This window comes from Bombus pyrosoma, linkage group LG10, assembly GCF_014825855.1.
Source record: "Bombus pyrosoma isolate SC7728 linkage group LG10, ASM1482585v1, whole genome shotgun sequence".
Classification (NCBI taxonomy): domain Eukaryota; kingdom Metazoa; phylum Arthropoda; class Insecta; order Hymenoptera; family Apidae; genus Bombus; species Bombus pyrosoma.
This window is the reverse complement of record NC_057779.1, coordinates 10,120,684-10,140,258: the sequence shown is the minus strand read 5'-3', so window position 1 is coordinate 10,140,258 and position 19,575 is coordinate 10,120,684. Positions and strand designations below refer to the sequence as shown.

The 19,575-nt window shown below is 44.3% G+C and overlaps 1 protein-coding gene across 4 annotated transcripts in view; it reads right to left on the bottom strand.

The window, feature by feature from the left end:
* The window catches only part of LOC122571611, a 192,189-nt gene that overhangs the window by 110,487 nt on the left and 62,127 nt on the right, over window positions 1-19,575 (bottom strand). For all 4 annotated transcript variants that reach the window (XM_043735580.1, XM_043735581.1, XM_043735578.1 and 1 more), the window contains one exon: window positions 1,035-1,102. In XM_043735580.1, the coding sequence (XP_043591515.1) occupies window positions 1,035-1,102 (68 nt within the window). The remainder of the gene's footprint in view (window positions 1-1,034; window positions 1,103-19,575) is intronic.

Here is a 19,575-nt window from a genome sequence, read left to right as displayed (position 1 = left end):
TTAGAAATTCATAAATTTGTATAAACATCTACCGTGTAATTACGATACGTTTAAATTTCAGACTCGAGGGTTGTATTTTGTATAAAGTTTGAATAAAGAATCGTATATTTTACGGATTTGTCCAGGATTTTACATGAAAAGCTGATTTGTGTCGATACTTTTCTTCGTTACTGCATTTTAGTTTATCGAGGCCGCGTAAACGCGCGGAGGACTGAAAACGTCCCGCGAAGGGCGCTATTAATTCTGATTTAAGTTCCCGTTACACGGTTTGTGTGGTCCCCATATATCAGACGGTGCTATCGCTTACCGCGAAGCAACGCCTTCGCGCGTACCCGGCTCCCGTTCCTCTTGCTATCTTACACGCGCGACGTCTACCGGATGAATAATTTGGATACAATCTTAATCCAATGACGCATGGCCTCCGGCCGGCGATCTCACGTGGCTGCTTTGCCCTGATTAAGGGCCGGCCTCCTTTCGTGCTACCGTAAATCTCCGCTTCGCTTTCTTGCAACACAAGTTTAATCCGTTCAATGGTGGCTACTTTACTTCTTGATTCATTCTAGGGACGCGAACATACCGTGCTGGCTTGTTTCGAAAGTATGGGCCAATTCTCCGTTTCTTAAGTTTTATGGCGTGTCTGGAGGCAAATATTTTTTGCTTCGGTTAAAACTTTTCCTTTCATCCGACATTTTACGATAAATGTGTTTAAAAAAGCGATATCCTCTGCATTAAGTTGTTAATATATGTCGTCGGATGAAATATATATCGTCAAGTCCGGTCACTAGTTATCAGATATTTTTGTTCGCAGTAAGAAGACTGAATTTGTTTGAATTAAACGTTAGACGCTAAATTTAGGATATTGTTACGGGCGGTAACTAATATCTTTGAATGTTTTGAAACGGACCAAATAGTACCGCGTAGCTTCAAATGGCTTTAAATAAAGTATCACAGACACGATATAAGAAATTAGTTTGAGATTATATACTATGTAATAGATTTATCTCGATGATTTCGTTAGAAAATTATACGCTTACCTGTGTAGCGGCGTGTGAGACGCGCGCACAACGGGACACCTAGACACGTCAAATCCTCGTTCAGGTACCTGTGAACAGAAATTCCATTTTTTTATTCATCTGTTTATCGTATATCCGATCTTTTACCGTTATGTAAATTTCATATAACAAATGATTTTCATTTTCGTTAAATAATTATTAATTGAAAAATCGGTACTTGTCTATGAACCTTAAAACACGCGTGTCTGTGAGTCTATGAAATTTCTCTCTTATGAACTTCTTACGACACGAAATCGACAAATTACTCAAAAATTCAAGGGTACAACGAGGACAAAGAGTTGCACGACGGAGTCGGAAGTCGCTGGCGATACTTTCCTTTCTCCAGCTGGGACCTCCGGAATCCGGTCGAACGGTTTGCAACCGTGCGCACGGAATTCTCGCCATAAATCAGTTGTTCGAACGAAACGAAAGAAATGCGGCACACCGTTGTTCGTGGTCCCCGCTGGCCCTGCGTAACATTTCGCGGGTCGCTGGTGTTGCCAGTATTTCGTGGCAGTGTTCACCCTGTCGAGCTCTTTCGCGATCCAGAAGCCCCATGGAAACGTAACGCTGAGAATCGAGCACTCACCGAGACCAGGGACCACCTCGCGACTACAAATTGCATTGTTCGCTCGTGTTGGCGGCCACGGTCAAGATATTTGATGGTATCCTTCTTCAGTTCCTTTGCATACCTGCGCTCTTGGTACGCTCAATTATCGCCGAGTTAATCGAAAGTATTATACATTTACATCTTCCAAGATCTGATACTTTCTTTCGCGTAGAATCTTGAAAACTCTTAGATTCAAAGTTTCGGATCATGGTATTAGAACTTGTCTTATTTGAACTCGTTAGGAGACAAGGAGTTCGTGTAATCCAAGTTTACCGATTCTGCTCATTTAATATTCTTATACATTCAGGAAGCAATAAATAACTTTCTACTTAAATTGCTCGACTATCAAAGCATTGCAGAATCGTCCGTAAATTTCGAACTACGAATCTGCCAGCAGATCTGCTGGCAAAAGGTTTGCTTCAAAAGATTGTTCTTTTTTCTGCCTCCAGAGTCCTTAAAATTCCCTCGGACAATTTACAACGCGTCTTGTGTCTCGGTTCAAGCGGCTATCTCACCAGGGTCAATGGTGAAAACAGCTCTAAAGTCGTCCAACTGTTTCATATACCTAGTCTCGCGTTCTTAAACGTTTTGCGGTCTCAATCGGTCGGAGAGGAGCTCCGTGACGCAGGGCGAACGAGAGAGGCGAGCACGGAGGTCGAGCAATAAGGAACAGAACGGTTTTGCGGTTCGACTCGGCGGTTCTCTCCCGCGGGGACTCTATTCTCCTTGTCCCCTGCGTACGTACGTACGTAGCCTGGCCGACCATCGTCAAGAAATATGATGATTGCAGGCTGCTACCATTTACAGTAGTGCGGTTTTGTCTCGTACCAGTGCGTTCCCCTCTTTCGACTATACGTTTTCGCGTGTGCTCGTTGTTCTCGCGAGCCGCGATTCTTTCGCGATTCCAAGCGACTTTAAACTAATGCGACTTTTTCCACGAGTAATCGTCTTGTGCTTCGTTGCCGCGCCAGATCGTATCGTCGCGCGAACCTCGTTCCTCGAGGATGTCTTAATCTTTCCACCATCTCGAATATTATTGTCTTTGAAATCATTTGCCAACTCGAACTTTGTACGTAATTTTCATTGCGTAGGAATCAAACGATTAATTTCAATGGAGTGGATCTGGCTTCTGCGTAGTTCGGTCGTCGCGGAAACAAGGAGTTCGACTCGTTATTTTAACAAAAATAATTCCGACTATCGTCGTAAGATTCTAAGAAGAATACTCCGAAGAGCCGCTTAAAATAGAACAGAGAGAGTAGGATCGACGGTGTATGGGATCGTCATCGAAGATCCATTTCGGTGATCGCGGCAGACAGAGTCACCGGCGCGCTGGTTTTCGTAAGCGATAAATCATCACGCGCCTGTACGGTGCTCGCACAATGCCGTACTAATCTTCCATCACGCACGCACGATATAACTACGCCCGCATGGCGTCTCGTGATTTACCATCCTGCGGCTAACCTCCATTATGTATGGCGCACGGTGGAAACTGTTGAGAATACCGTGCACCTTGCGCTCGGATAGTTACGTAGAGCCCGCGTCTCGAAAGTACGCCGGCGTGCATCGATTTTCAAGTTCCTGCTCACCGACACGGAACCTATTCGATCATCGTGATTCTCCCTTACACAACGTTATTTTCCTTTCGATTATAATTTTACGGAGGAGCATCGCTGTAAGTTTCAATTTTACCTTCTTCTATGACTCTATCTGATTCTTTTGTGTTCTTTATTTACTCGTTAGTATCAATGTATAGGAGCTCTATTTCTTATTTACCTTTCTTTAATCCCGTATACTTTTTAGGTATCTACGTATTAAAAGTCGAGTCGTACGTTAACGCTTACAACGTCGTAGATTAATTTGGCGCGAACGTTAGTAGTATCTCGATTCCATTTGTTACCAAACGTCCTTCTAAAACGTTAAGGATCCTTCTTATTATCAAAGCGAGCTTGAGTCGTAAAGTTCGAAGACTATACCGGGGCTACGAAATAAGATTTATCAACTCTTTTGAGCAATAACTGCGCTGCTACTTCCAAGAAGTTCCATATACATAGAAAGTAAATAACCCATCGTTAACAGGATACACAAACTAGCGCAACCATAATTCTCCCCGGATTTAATTGAACCAGTGCTCATTGTAGACTTATATCCTCGTTAACATCGATCCGGCATTGGCCATCTATCGGCGAATATCTGTCACTGGATATCTCCCTCCGGTAATAGAATTCCGTATTGGCCAGCATTTATCCTGGCTTATTCGCCGCCTAACATTTAAGATTTTCTCTGGGTTCTGGCCGGTCGGCGATCGGCAACGACCACCATCCTCGTTACGATATTCTCGTTCTAATGTCCGTTGACATTACAACGTCCTCGGAGATTCTTTATCGGCGACCCGAGAGAGCCACGGCGCAGGAAAACCGCCGCGCGGCGGAACAAGCGGCCGAGATGATAGAGAAAGAGAAAGAGAAGAAGAAAGAAAAACGCACGTGGATGCATCGGGCCAGAGAAACGAGACAGAGAGAAAGAGCCCCGAAGAAATAAGGAGATAACGATATTTGCGCGCACATAACTCGCGTCCGATAGGAATAGGTCGTCGTCGTTGTCGTTGTCGTTGTCGTTGTCGTCGTCGTTGTCGTTGTCGTTAGGTAGCTTGGCGCGTTTCAAAGAATGGAGCAATAAAGGGGTTTACCGTATATGCGGACGATCGCGAGTACCTACGAGCAACGTACGATCGCTGGATTACAATAATTAAGTGTACACATCGCATCGCGATAAAATTTCATGGCTCGGAAGCCGCGCGCGGAGCTAATTCGCGGGAATTCGCCTTCTGGACAACTGTTCCCTTTGCGGAGGAATCCCTCTCTTCGGTGGACGATTAAACGTTTCATCGATGGCAAACTACTCGAGAAAACAGTCTCTAGAGGTTCGAATGCGCGGTCGAGGATAAAAATAAGCGGTATAAGTATGGCAAATAGGTTTTTAAAAAGATATCGACAAAGTCTAGTTAAATAGAAAGTGTAAAAATGTTAATTTCAATTATTTATTAAACAATCTAGTTGGATCATACCTCGTTAATATCTAAATTCGCTTGTTTTTCTCGTCGAAAGTATTTGTATGTCATGGGAAATTTTTATGAACATATTACACGCGTTATAATAGAAAACGCTTTGAAGCTTCATTAGCTCCGTAACGAGACGCGACTATCATGTTTATAACGATAAAATCTGAAGACAATATTAGCGAATATTATCAGTAAATTATTATTAGGGGGCTCGGTTAAGTATTTCTCAAACGATCCGTCAAATATGCCGTAAGTTAGCGCTGTCATATTACAACGGTTGTAATCGAGGTTATGGTCCTAATTATCCTAAAGATCGTGGTCCGTGCTATCCTGATACTCATTGTCGGTCACACTCCGAGCGTGGATTAAAGACTAAGTAAAACGAACGAAGCGTATATTTGTGTTTTAACGCGGACTTTACCTTCAGATTAGAAGATCGTGGATTACCAAGTACAAATTATGTATAATATTTCAACGTCTTACATCCGACTCACCTTCGGGTGATAAATATCTAATGCTAACACGCGTAGCCCCGGAAAAATCGTTAGGTAAGGGATCAATTATACCTACTTTATCTAATTATGAAATTGGAGTTGTAATGCTCAGAGTGCTAACATCAAGCAGGCTAAGATATTCTTCACTTTCCTCTAATGGGAGTAGATTCGTGCATTACTCACTAACTATGCCTGCCAAGTATTTTCTAATAGCATCCATTCCACGGAAATTTGTTACGCAACATGAGACGCAGACAGTTAACGCGCCAATAAGAAGAAGATACGAATATTTAGGAAATTTTTCACCAGAAAATAAATAATATTGGTTTGTCCGACCAATTTGTTAAATGAAGATATTAAGCCAGCAAGTTTAAGTGAAATTAGGAATTTCTTACGATACGGCATTATTTCTGGAAATATGCCGTCCATCTTTCCGCGGAACAAACTATTCGCTTTCAATTTTTATGGGATACTCCGAGTGCAGTAGTATTAAAAGAAAAAAAAAAAAAAAAACGAATAGCTAAGCGTATCATCTTATCGGACTTCCGTAACCGTGGAAACTCTATGGGACAGCGTGACGGAGAGCAAAGTCAGATCTCGACAGCGGGGAAAAAGAAAGAGAGCAGAGCAGGTTGTATCTTTGGGAAAGATAAGGGAATTTACGCGTACATAACTCGCGAGGCCGATAGGGATAGGTCGTCGTTGTGGTTAGTAGGTTGCCAGAGAGGTATGGAGCAATAAAAGGAGGACGAGAGAGCAGCGTCGACTCGCCAGCGGCTTTTTACGACCGATTTTCACGGAGTAACGGTCGTACGATTGAGAATTACGCCGTAGCGATCTCGGTGCTAATAGCGTACAAATCGAGCGGCTGCTATTATTCACTCGGCCCCTCGCGCGTCCGTATATGTATCGCTTCGCGCTCGCGAACGGTTCGCGTCGCCTTGTAGAAAGATTTGCGAGCAGTTCAGGCTCGTCTACCGATTCTAACGATTCTTTATAGCACATACACTGCCGTTTATAAATATCGAAACAGTTTCGGTAAACGGACAGATTTATACCAACGATATTTAAACGAAGAGGGAACAGTTGACGATTACAGAAGAAAGCAGATTAGATACACGACGATGTATACTTTTTGTTCGAATCGCGACAAGCTATTTTAGAATTCAACGATCAGCTAGCTTCGTGTTACTAAAATTGTCTTTAACTACGGACGAAAAAATATCTTCGAATCGAATATCTTTACACTCACGTTAAGGCACGACCTCTTCACCGCCAAGTAACATTAAAATTAAACGATTCATAAAATTGTACCGATCATCTCTTCGTCTCGGGATCTTCGATTAGAAACGACGATGCCCTTTTTATGAAAACGGAAAACTGTAAAGCGTAACTGTCGAGCGTAAAGACTCGGACCAATCCAGAAATTGAGTAGAAACTTGTAAAGTGACTTGAACCGACTTACAATCAAAAACTCCTCGTGGCTATAAATTATCGATGAAAAAGGAATATCGCAACAAGAAGACGCATCGACTCGTTTGTCCATAGATTTTCAAATGGAAATTGAGTCCGCGATCGATCGAGTCCTCTCACGTATGATCGATCTTTCTCCTTCCTCGCTTTATCGTTCGAGTAATAGAGGAATACCGTAAATATGGAAAATAATCTTAACGGCAGCCCCTACGCGACGGCTAAATTATGATCGTCTAATCGAAGCACGCGAGTATCTCGTAGTTTACGAAGATTCGTCGTACATGGTAGTTCTCGAACGCGAGAATTAATCGGTTTTTGCGCGATCATAGGCAGAATAGTGCATCCGGGTTTCTAGTGAAATTAAGATTGAGTGACAAGTGCTTGAGAGAGTCAGCTGATTGAGCGATCCCAGCGGAAATGATGGGAACTTATGATCGACGGCGTTGGGTTTATCGAGAATTAAAGATGATATCGAAACGAGGATTATTAGGTTTTCTTTCGCTTAAAGTTATTCAATGATTTATACGAAGGCTCGGAAAAGATTTCTTGATGGAAAAGCTGCTTTTAGAATCAAACTCGTGCGATTAATTGTGACTAACCTGATACTTTTGCAGTCTTTCGTGACCAATCGTAATAATATAATAACTAAATAACATCAATTTCCGTTCTTCGTCGTTCGGATTCGTTCTCGGTTTTTACATAACGTTACGTTGTACTAAGAAATTATGCATCCCAACCGTGCAAACAAATAGTAAGTAACGTATAAGTCAATTAACAACGTAATTTTATCGATATAACTTTAAACTATTATTGAATTTTCTTCCCGTGTTAGAAGATTATCAGAAAGTAGGAACAGCAAAGAGATACCATTTTCCTAAATCTAATTTAGTACTCTTATCGCTATCAATGGTCGAACAGGAGTTGTTCCCTCGAACGAGCAATAATCCTTAACTTATCGTCTTCTAAACATCCCTGCTCCCATCTATCTTCCACTCTCGCAATTACTCGATTCCTCGAATAAAAAATCACAGCGGAAATTCGCCTCGTTCAAACTCACAAACGCAAGTACCATCGCACCCTGCGCGGGCAGCAATTTACGGCTAACGAACCGGCGATATCCATCCCCTCTCGTAATTCATATCCACGATGTCCGTCGGTTGTCGCTCGTGGCTGTTATTACGCGCATTAACGATGCGCGTGCACGCGCGTTGGACCACGGCTCTGACGAAATACGCGGACGTCGCATGAAGACGTAAACGGATGAAATAATGGTGTGACATAACCGGCGGGCGTGTGCAGCCTGATCCCACGGTTAATTCACTGACTTGGCCAGCTCTAATGACGCAATTGAGCGAAAGGAACGACACGTCTTTACTCCCCCCCCTCCCTCCCTCTCTCTCTCTCTCTCTCTCTCTCTCTCTCTCGTCCTGGGTTTCGTTTTGATTTCATTAATGGATCGGGTGCGCACTAATGCGACTTTGTTTGCCGAGCACTCGGCACGCATTAAGAGGAGCTACGCCGCGCTGGACACACGCGTCGTTTCGCGCTTCGCCGTCGCACAAGATCGTCTTTTCCTTCGCTTTTCTTTTCTTTTTCCCCCTTGTTTTACCGAGAGAATTCTTTTTTTTTTAGGAGAGAAATCCTCTGCTCTTTGCGACGACCCGTTTTTTACGATTATGAGTTTCCTGCTTTCGTCGAGGACTTGCGCGGTATTTGATCACATTTCCGCGTGCAATTTCTTCTAAGGATTTCCTGAAAGTTTCTCTGAGTTGTTATGGAAGTACCGTTATCTTGTAATTACCGCTTTTTATACGGTTTTTGTATGCTTTAACCTTTGCAGAATTTTTCTTTCGATCCGCAGGAGAAACCTTTTTCGTCCAATCATCGACAGAAACGAATACGTATGTATCAGAAAGTACTTTCTGGTTACCATGCAATGCGTTAAAAGGATTAGTTTTACCGAAATTGGATATATCTAGTTAAATGATAACACGTGACAGTACAATGTGCAACCTCAAGCGTGAAAGGATTAAGTTATTATGCTTGTCGGTTAATTTCCAAGCTTGACGAATTTATGTTTTCACGCTAATTTTCTTATTTCTAGCTTTTCGCCGCAGGATTCGTATCTTTTGTTCTATTTCCTTGCTCTGTCCTTTCTTCCACTCAATTTTCTTCTTTCAGGTGCGCGTTCCTAACCAAACAATACCAGTCTTGCTTCTGCTTTGTAGCCTCTCCTCAGGCATCTTCCATAAGTCTCTCGGATCGTTCAGATTTTTCCTTCCTGCTTCTCCGAGATTCTCCCGTCTTTCCCCTTCCTCCCACTTTCTGCGCGTCGACGTTACGACTCTCTTCGACTCTTCGACATCGCCTTTTCACCCTGAACATCCTTCTTTTCCTTTCCGAAGATTTCATTTCCATCGCTTCGCTTTTCCATTCCTTACAATTCCACGCGGTTTTCTTTCCTTATCGTTGATGGGCAAGTTGAAATACCAAGATAAAGAAAAAGTGGAAAGCGCGCAATCATACAGAATACCCGTAATATGCAAAGATATGTAAAACATTCAGGAACGTAATTATTTATACATATTGATTTTTGTAACATTGCCTTCATTCTAATCAGTTGGATATAAAATATGCAGAAATACATACTAAAAGTCGGTAGTGTTTGTCGTTAATGTTAATTACATTCACAAAAATATGAATTTGCACAAACAGCTGGAACCTATCGACATTGCTATTAGTATTCCACAACAAAGTTCTTCCTCGATCTTTCATATGGCTCATCCACCTCTATCCTCGCCGTCCTCGTCCTCTTCCTACCCTCTTCCACGGGATCACCTGACCACGCGGCGACCTAGCGAGGAATTAACACTTCCAGCAGCGTACCGAGCGCTCGGCTCGCTTGGTTTGCTTATGCTAATCGACGCGAGCGGTTTCGTGCCGTCTCGCCGCGTCGCCGACGCTTCAAATATATTAATTAACATCGTCATTAAGCCGGCTGGCCGCCAGTTACTGGGTCTACCTTCTGCATCTCTATCCTCTCGACTAACCTCATCTCGATCCGTCTCTAGCAACGATCCCACGAAGATATACACCCAGAACCTCTCTTAAAACGCGGCACAAGCAAACCAACGACTATTTGCCAATGTACAGCTTTATTTCATCGGTTGATTGCTAGAGAGGAACATTACAGGAGCCGACAGATGCTAAATTCGTACTTCATTCGCGAGGACGCGCTAGATCGACCGTTCGATTATGTTAATGGGATTAAGTAACGGGTTCATGGATCCCGTGACTTTGCTGTTCCTTATTCTTTTTTACTTCTTCGCGTTGTAGAAGCTACGAGCTAGCAAGGAAGCAAGTCAAGGACCAGATAATTGTCTGTTCGTGCGAACGAGAATTAATACAGCAAGGTAGCGTCGTCTGAGTTTAAACAGCTTAGAATTCGATCTTGCACTTTGCGCGAAACGAACAAATTTGTTACGCGTTACGTTGTACGACACGTATCACGATGCCTATCGGCGTGCCAGGTTTCATTAAATCTCTTACATTTACCATTAAAGTAAGATTATCATGGACCGATTAAAATTGTCAACAGTGCGAATGATTTAGATATCATTGCGAGAGAAAGCGTGCGAATCGACTTTTCGGTGTAGCAGCGAAAGAATGAGGAGATATGCGGACTCGAGTGACTCTACCTCATCCTACGTTATTCTTCCTTTTTTCTTCTTTTTCTTCGCGTATTAGGAGCTGCAACCGAGCTTCGGAACGAAGCGAAGGACCAGTCAACTCGTGCGAACCAGAGCTAGCAGCGAAGAAAATTCCACGGAACGGTATCACACGGTGTGTAGCGGTAATTAACGATCGAGTTGCACCGCTTTGTCGCTAATCATTTTCACCGTGTACCGAAAGTCGTTCGCGTAGAGAAAATATGGCCTATCGGCCGAGGCCGTGCACCGCTCCTTAACTCGTTGTTCGATGCAATCGCTTCGACGATACACGATCGTCCTAATTAGGCGGTAATTAGATTCTGTTCGGTGATTCGAGAGCTCGTGCACCGCAACGTGGCATCTGGCCGTGGCGCGGTGCCCGGCCACCTTCTCGCGGAAGCGAGCGTACGCGCGAGGCAACGTTTCGCTCCGAACGAAATTTCTTAAGGCCTGTGACCCGGTTCCGTTCGAAATCAAAGGGGATAATTGGGTTAGGATCGGTGACACAGCCGTGATTTCGATCACGATCGAGGCAACCTGGCGATGTTGCGCTGATCGATTGCGCACGTGATCGGTTAATCGGTGTATCGTGATGAAGTACGGTATCTTTCGTGAATGGTTTTCTTTCTATCGAGTTAGAGGTGAAATTGAAGAGTGGATTAGGACAGTGTGGTAGAACTTGATTCGCCTAAATCCAATGGATTGGTTCGTACAATTAAAGTTCGTATAATAAGAATTCATTGCTTTTCTCTCTAAAGTGAACTCAATGGAAAGTAGTTGGTTTAATGCGAGCAAACGATAGAATTAAAGCGGGAAGATCGTTTAAAATTATACGGAGTTGCACCGTATCTACTGCAATATACTATATTTTATATATCAGTAACAGGTATCGGTCGTTATAAAAATTTGTTTATTAGCGTCGCATTCGCTCGGAAGAATTCACTCGCAGAGTGAAATACGTAAAAGGAAAGGATTGCGCGAAATGGCAACGGGGGAGCAAAGGTGCGTTACCGATTCCACTGGAGGGACGGGGTTGTGAATTCCATAGGGCACGCCGGCGTAGACCGACTCCTGCACCTTCCAGCGTCGCTTTGTCCGGTGTTATTTATTGCGCGCTACTCTGACCGCGTAAATTATGGCGAGGCCGGCTTTCATAAATTCCGAGACGAGATATGGAGCGACAAATTCAAGTCGTTGGACCTGGCGCCCAGGTCGCGGACTCACACGCGCAAGCTCACGGTAGCGCGCACGTCTGCGTCATGGAGCTACAGGACGTTTCACTAATTTCGTGACGAACTTGAGAGAAATACGAGAAACGTTTTTAAAGTAATTCGTAAACTCGTACAGACGTTAAAAATTATTCCATGAAAATACGGGTAACTGGATTCACTGCGCAACGTATAATACGCTACGTAACGCGGTGACAAATAGAAACGGATCCGCTGTAGTCGGACAATTCGCGTCTCGCTTTACCACTTTAAAAATTATCACTTTTGCTATCATTGTCGCGGATCTCCAGGTATATAATTATAATTTCCTCCAAAACCGGCATTTATTTTCTATTAAACTTATTTTTTTATTAAGCTTGAAAGCGCGCCTAATATTTTTATGTACTTTTACCAAAAAATTTTCATTACACGGCAAATTTTAAGTAAAAATTTTATATATTAGGCGAATACGTGTACACAGAAATTGCTCACAACTGTATCAATGAAGCGATCTGTAGAACGCGGGAACTACGATGAGATGCAAGAGTTAGATTATCGTTTGTGTAGCGACTTCCTGCTGCGATAAACGCATTAGCGGCGCCCTCGAGTTCTTATCCCTGATATCGATCCTGTAAGCGAATCCTGAAAAAAATCTCTTTACACTCTTACCGTATGTGGATCAAGCGTTGGTTCCGTGCAAAGGAAGCGCGATCGTCATACAGGAGAACCGACGCATTTCAACGGGAAAGATGCGGGTCAAAATTTATAGGAAGCTTACGACGATAACAGGGATCCTCTGTTTGTATAGTGCCACGACGTTTTATTTATTGGGGTATTTTGTTTCTTCGTCGCCGAACAAATGTCTAACCTATTCCTTAATGACCTCTCATTATGCCGACCGACTATTATAATAATTATCGCGAATCGATGAAAATTCATGCGCTGGTAATTTCCTAAACTTTATCACTTAGACTTTTGCGTTTGATATTTATATTTCGCTCCGATGGGTTTGCTTCATTGAAATTTTACGGAAGGGAAAAGTTTTAGATTTTAAGTAGGAAAAATCCGTAACATCGTGGAGAAAGAACGAAAAAGAAAGGAACGGTGTTACGCAGGGAAAAGGAAGAAGAGGAGAGACGGTGATCCCGAACGACGTCGAGGAGAGAACACCACGAAGATCCCAATCTTGCGTGGAGGCCTCTCGAGTAGTGAGTAAAAGGTGGCTAACATCTCGAACATCGTCCCTGTAATCTAATGAGCACCTGCTAGGAGCGCCGCCTACGCTTTGTATATAGACGAACACTTCTATGCACAGAATCGCGTACGTGCTCCTCAGGGCCGTAGTTTCATCCCACACGAATCTCTTTTTCCCATGGCTTCTCAACAAATTTCCATTGGCTTTATTTTCTATCGCTAGTCAGGTAGTTTCAGACGATCGTAAATCGCTAACTTTCCTCGAATTCCTCGTTGGGAAGAATATCGTTGTTTTAATAAAAATAGCTAATAAAGACGATAAAGATCCGTTAGACTCGAATTAGACACCTGAAGTTCAACGGCGAATAGCGTATTACAACTCGATAAGACGAAGAAGAACACGCGAACACGCAAAGTCAGGTAACGCTGACGCAATCGCTGGCAAAAATTCGCAAAGCAGCCAGCAAAGACAACGAAAGAGGAGTAGCAAACTGTGAAAAGATCGCAGTCCCTTCTACCGCGTCGGCTCAAGACCAAACGGTATATTATAACGCTTCGATCGATATCCAAGAAGAAGGAAACGCGGAATCGTTAGGTCCGTGTCCCTAGCATCCCCCTCGATTTGATTGTGGAGCCGCGGGACCGATAGAGCACGAGCTGCGAGGCGAAGACGAAGAAGGTAGCCGGCGTATCGGATATCAACGGCAAGGAAGACAAATAGCGAGACGCAGCGAGAACGTTCTCTTTGCGAGGCCATCCACCGCAGGGCCGTATATCCTCGCGCGAGATCTCGAACTCCTGACGGATGGCTTCCACTGGCGTAGACACGGCGGAGGGAATATCGGTGTCCGGGATAGAGGGCAACGTAAGGAGAAGAAGAAAGAGAAGAAGGAGGAGGAGGAGGAGAAGAAGAAGAAGAAGAAGAAGAAGAAGAAGAAGGAGAAGGAGAGGAGTAATAAAAAGACAGAGAGAGAAGGGAGAAGAGAAGCAGAGAGAGCAGCCGGTGTCGCGCGACGGCCCTGTGCCTTCTCGCCGTCAAACAAACGGCGAACGCACGGTCCAACACCCGCGGATGCGTATGTACTAGCCAGAGACGTCCGCTTGGACCCCGGGTAGAGGGGCACGGCTATATGTTATGAGGGTACAGGTGCCGGTTTATCCTCCTTCTTCACCATTCCGCTTCCACCTCCAGCTGAAAAGGCTCCTTGTCCCTCCCTGCGGCGCGTTCTCTCGGCGTTGTCTACGGCCACGCTGCGGCTGCTGCCTCTCCTCTTCATTTTTTTCCTTCTTCCTCTCCTCTCTTTCTCATCCTCCGCATCTCCCTCTGTGTTTCTCTTTCGTACAACCGCTCTTCTGCCCCTCCGCGCGCGCGCGCGCAACCACGGCTCTTTTCTTCGTGCCCTCGAGACTCACCGTCGTGTTGTGCTCGTAGTGACGTCGGTGTCCGTGAGACGGTCGACTATGCCGTAGAATCCCGTTCGTATGCGTGAGGTCGCCACGAGTGCGGGTGAAAGTCTACCGCGGGTCACCAGCCGCCTCTATCCCGCCACTCCGCTATACGGGTGCACCTATATCGCGCGCGATGGTCAACTCATGGACCGCGGACTATAGAGGCCGTTTGCCTTCTTCCCTCCGCGTGAAAATGCCGGGCTACCATCCACGCAACCACGCCGAGACCGTATCTCGATATCTCGTTTAAGATTCGATAGATAGCCTGGCGCCGATAAAACCGATCTACCGGCTCGCGACCGCTTCCTACTCGATCGTGGACCGGCCCACATCCTTCTTCTCACAGCTGACACGCGCTGGTCATTTCGGTTCAAACGGTCTGCGGGTTTCCGTTTTTCGGAGAAGGTGCATGTATAATGGGATAGAGAGCGGACAAAGCGCATAAATCGATAGCAAGCGAATTTTGTATCGAGCGAAGTACTCCAACATCCAAGTGTACCAGTTTCAAGGACGTCGTTTCGATTTCAACGCCTCCGTCAATTTCTCTATTCTTTGTTGTTTTATGTCGTCATTTCGAGTTGTAATCGAGCAGCTGGTTCGCAGAAATTGCGCGTCAGCCGCTGGTAAACAGCTATCCGGCGATAGTTCGGCCGGTGAAAGCGTCGGGTGTAACATTGTCGCGAGGCGTCGGTCGCGGGGTTAGGCGATACGCGCGATTTCGCCTCATCTTGGGTCGCGCGAAACTCTTCGAGATCAGGTGGGGGTCCCTGGCTTCCTCCGGGGAAGGGGGCGTGTGTTAGTTAACTGGACGCGCGCCATTCCCCGACACCAAATCCACGCTCCGGGATGTCGCTCTTAAGCCGCGACCTCGCTCGATTCCGCTTTTACCTGTCGCTGACTCGGAGGACCAACTCGATACAAATATATTCTTAGACTTTTCGCGCTCCGCCGAATATATCGGCGTCAGAGAATGGACAAAGCTCGAAGAGAAGCGGGCAGACTGTTCTCCGACGAGAGTGAAGCTATCTGTATGGAGGCTAAAGATATTGCGCTTATACTTTTTCCAACAGAATTATAGAAACGAAATCGAGATAGGGATTCGCGTCGCTTCGTAAATGTTACGATATGCATACTTTACTTTGATTATTTTACACGTTGCGTACACTTTTGCGTATCTAATTTTCCCGTAAACGCATAAATTTCCGCAGTTTGATTGTAATAGTTAAATAGTTATGCAGATTTCATTTATGGAAGAGTTAAGTAGATTTGGAGATGGTAAAATTTCATCGTGTGGAGATGCAGATTTGACTTAAATAAAAAAAAGTACTAGAATTGGTCGTAACTGAGTTTTATGATATGGAAATGTAAATATGTCGCATACATATATTAGGTATGTAGATTGGATCTGTGCAAGAACGAAGTAGAATCGCAGATGGATAGATTTTATATGGAGATGCGCGATACGTTACGTAGATTCTCACTTATGGAAGAGTGAAATAAACGAAGTTGTAGACAGATAAATTTTAGGATATGGAGATGCGTGTCGTGTACTATCTGCATTCGATTTATAAAAAAATGAAGTAGAATCGGAGATGAACATTTTGGAATATATTTGGCAGCACACGAATTCAACCGAAGGTTGTGAATCGGTTGCTAGGGGAAAACTGAAGAATTCGTCGAAATACGGATACTCCGTAAAATCAAGAATCACGTTCTTCGACAATTTCGTAAGTGAATAATTGCGAAAGAACGGAAGATTAACCAGCGATATCTTCCGCGAGATTTAGATGAAACTCGATTTTTATCGCGAAGAGAGTAACAGAACCGTTACTCGGAGCGTACACGTTCAGCTAATGAACGTATCCTGATAAGTTACAGGAAAAGAACAGGAAGTCGCAAGCGTAGCGATAGTTACTGCGGCGAGGTAAAGTTACGAACGGACGATTTCTAACGCGTGCCAAGAGCCATTCGCGGAACTAAGACGGCGTTTTCACGGAGCGATGCGACTTGGTCTCGCGTAACTCGCTTCATTTGCCGCTAGTCACGTGTCTGCTTGACAAAGTACCGGCTTGTAATTCGCCTTAGGTTCGTGGCTGCCCTCTAGAGGCTGTGTATTCCTGTCCGCGAGCCTGCAACAAACACTACACTATTTCGAGTGTCGATAAATCGCGTCGAAGTATGCGGGTCTAACTAAACTCTCTTGAGTTGCTTAGGATGTTTAATATAAACCGATGTACATTTATACAGGTGCAATTCGATCCAAGGACACGGCAACTTCTACCAGTCTTATTATTTTTAGCTTTCTGGAATAGTCTCGGACTTTCCTAGTTTCAGTTTCTTCCATATCCGACGTTGTTAAATGGAATTTATCTTCCTTCGCCCCGATCGAAAATTACGTCTTCTTCGTTTTCTATAAGATATCGTTAGATATCGAGTAATTAGCGACGAAACGGTAAACTTTTGAAACCATATGCTTGAAACTTCCTGGCAATAACACGAAATAAACGATGGATTCTAACTCAATTTTTCGATTCCAGGACGCACGAAAAGTCCCCTGGCTGTTTTGAATCTACGAAAATCTTACATTTCTTAAGAAACGGTTCTCTTCGCGTACGTTTTTAATTAACAGCGAAGCGTTGATCGAGCAACACCGCGGATGACAAGATCAACAACTCGGTCACGAGCAGCGGAACAGCGTAATTTATAAGTCAGATCGGTAAGCGTCCCGAGGTAATTACCGTCGAGCTTCTCGACCCGTTCGAACTTAAAGTCACCGACGACCTGCCGCGGTAGAGAATCCAATCGCGTAGAAGGTGGAAGAGCAACGAAGAAGAAAGAGAGAGAGAGAGAGAGAGAAGGTTGAGCAAAGAGGGCGAGGAGATCGGAGGAGGTGGTAGGTTCTCCTGATTTATGCCATGCGCTTTATGAGCAGCGCGCTTCTTGCGCGGCCGCGGCGTAAATTTTGTCCGTTGTTGCGAATCGCCGCGCGGATGCAGGAAATACGTAGCGAGGAGGAGACACGAGGAGAAGAAATCGAGACCTCGCCGAGCCGAGGCCCTCCTAACCCGGCCGTTCAGACTTTCTTTTTAAACAACGACCCCGCTCGCTTTCCCCGGAACGATTTTCAATGTACCGGTATCTAACAGTCGACAATCCAGAGACATTTATGGACCTTACTCGATACATCTGACGATGTTCTACTTCTTGATTTATTTACCAACGTGATCGACTCTTTCTTGATCTTCAAAGAGAGCTGTAGGATCGTTCGCAGCAGAATCCTATTTCTTCGATCTTTAATGGGATTCGTTAAAAGAGAATTTCACGTGCAAATATTATTTTCTGTGGAGAATTTGTCGATACTTTGGCATATTCGTCAGAATCTAGGAGATAGATAGAAAGATTCTAATTATTTAAGAACGATGCGCACGCGTGCACGATTGGAAATGGACCTTCGTTAGTTTTCTACTGAAAACTCGATTCGCCTATAGCGAAACGTACAAACTTTCCATTTCTTATTAGAATTTTCCTGATTTCACTTGTATCTTCGTTTCACGAGATAAATTTTCACAGTTTCGCGAGTCTCGACGAATGCCTTGCAACTGCTTTGCAACTTTTAAACGAGCTGCTTTCCGTCGGTATATCTTATTCTAAATTATGTAATAGATTTTCAAATTCGTGTGCCGTCGTAACGATTATAAGTCTTAGTAGCCGGTACGTTTCAGCCGTAGGACGCGACGTACGGGTTCAATAGTGAAAGGATTAATACCAGGTAATAAAATATCTATTCAAACGCGGAGATACAGACGCAAACAAACATGAAACGTAATCTGGTGAGATTGAATTCTATCAAGGGCTCTGGCGGCGCTGCTTTTTCCACAGCTTTCAGGTATGTTGATTGCGAGCAGCGATGCGCGCCTCGGCGCATAGGTGCTCCGGTCGCATAGCTGCGCCGCGCCGACTGCAACTATGCGCCGTGCGCCGTGCGCCGCTATAATGCCGTGTCGTTGAGCGACATCGGTTAAACGATGCTCCCGAGCGTGCAGCCGCGGATCGCGCGCCGCCCCGAGCCGAACAGATAACCGACGGACACGTGGGAAAATTACCGTGGCCGGCCTCCGCCGATTCCTCAATCCTTTACGCGGCCCATTGTGACTTCAGCATTTACATACCGCTATTGATTTATTCCGGTGCTGTCCGAGCGCACGCACCGAGAGCGCAGCTTCTATAAAGAGAACGGCGAACCCGTGAGAATCGAGTATTCGTCAACTTTCGTGCGTTTATTAGATCTTGTCTATTTACATCGCCGAGCTGAATCGAGCGTCTACGCCAATTGTACGATAGGATTTTTCTTTCGGCGAGGTTACATCTTGTCCACATTATCGAATAGAGTCGAGTCTGAACTCAGACTTTCTAGCGGCGATTTTTCTTCGTTCTTCTATCGCGCCGTTTCTTCTTTCGCATCCTAAGGCACTTTAATCGACGTTACTTTTTTCTTTTCCATAGTATGCACGCTTCCACGAACAGCAACGTCATTGCAATCAATCAAAACGGAATCGCAATTAAGGAGACTCCCGAAAGGAACGACCTGCATAATTAACGACCGACGATTTCCTCCGTGACTTTACGATCGAATTTCACTTTCTTTTACGGCACCGCGCCGATGTCGCTTCTAAATCTTCTTTGAACAACGTAACTTTAAATCGGAATCCCAATAGGCGAGAAAAGATTCTAAATAAATCCGTGACTTTCTAAAGGGAATTTATATTCGTAAAAATGAAATTCGATTAAGTTATATATGACAATTGTAATTACTGATCGATTCAATTGCGCGATAAAAGCAGACAAATTGAATAAATGTCGTTCCTTTTCGAGAAGAAGTGGTAATTCTGCCGCAGAAGACGTAGATTTATAACGATAGTCGATCATCGGCTACGTATATCCGTTAAAAGCCTGAGTTAAAACGCCGTGAAAACAATACAAAATTTTATACAATAGGAATTCACGTTCGAAGAAGTAGATTCGGTCAACGAGACTCGGACAAACGGGCGTCCCTTGAAATTTCCTTGTAAAATTAATTTTTGTTTATTGTAATGTTTGTTAATTTAAGTAAGCAATGTAAAATTTCCAAACGTAACTCTCGAAGAAAGATCCGTCACTGCAGAAACAACTATAAAACAGAAGCTGTTACATACTGTTACAGCGAATACGGTGCTAACTTCAAGAATAACTTGTTCGCGTTTCCAAGAAAAATAACATCAAACAAATCAATCGAACGACTCCAACGTCATCAAACACGGCTCAACTACGATGTATCTCTCCTCGTCCAC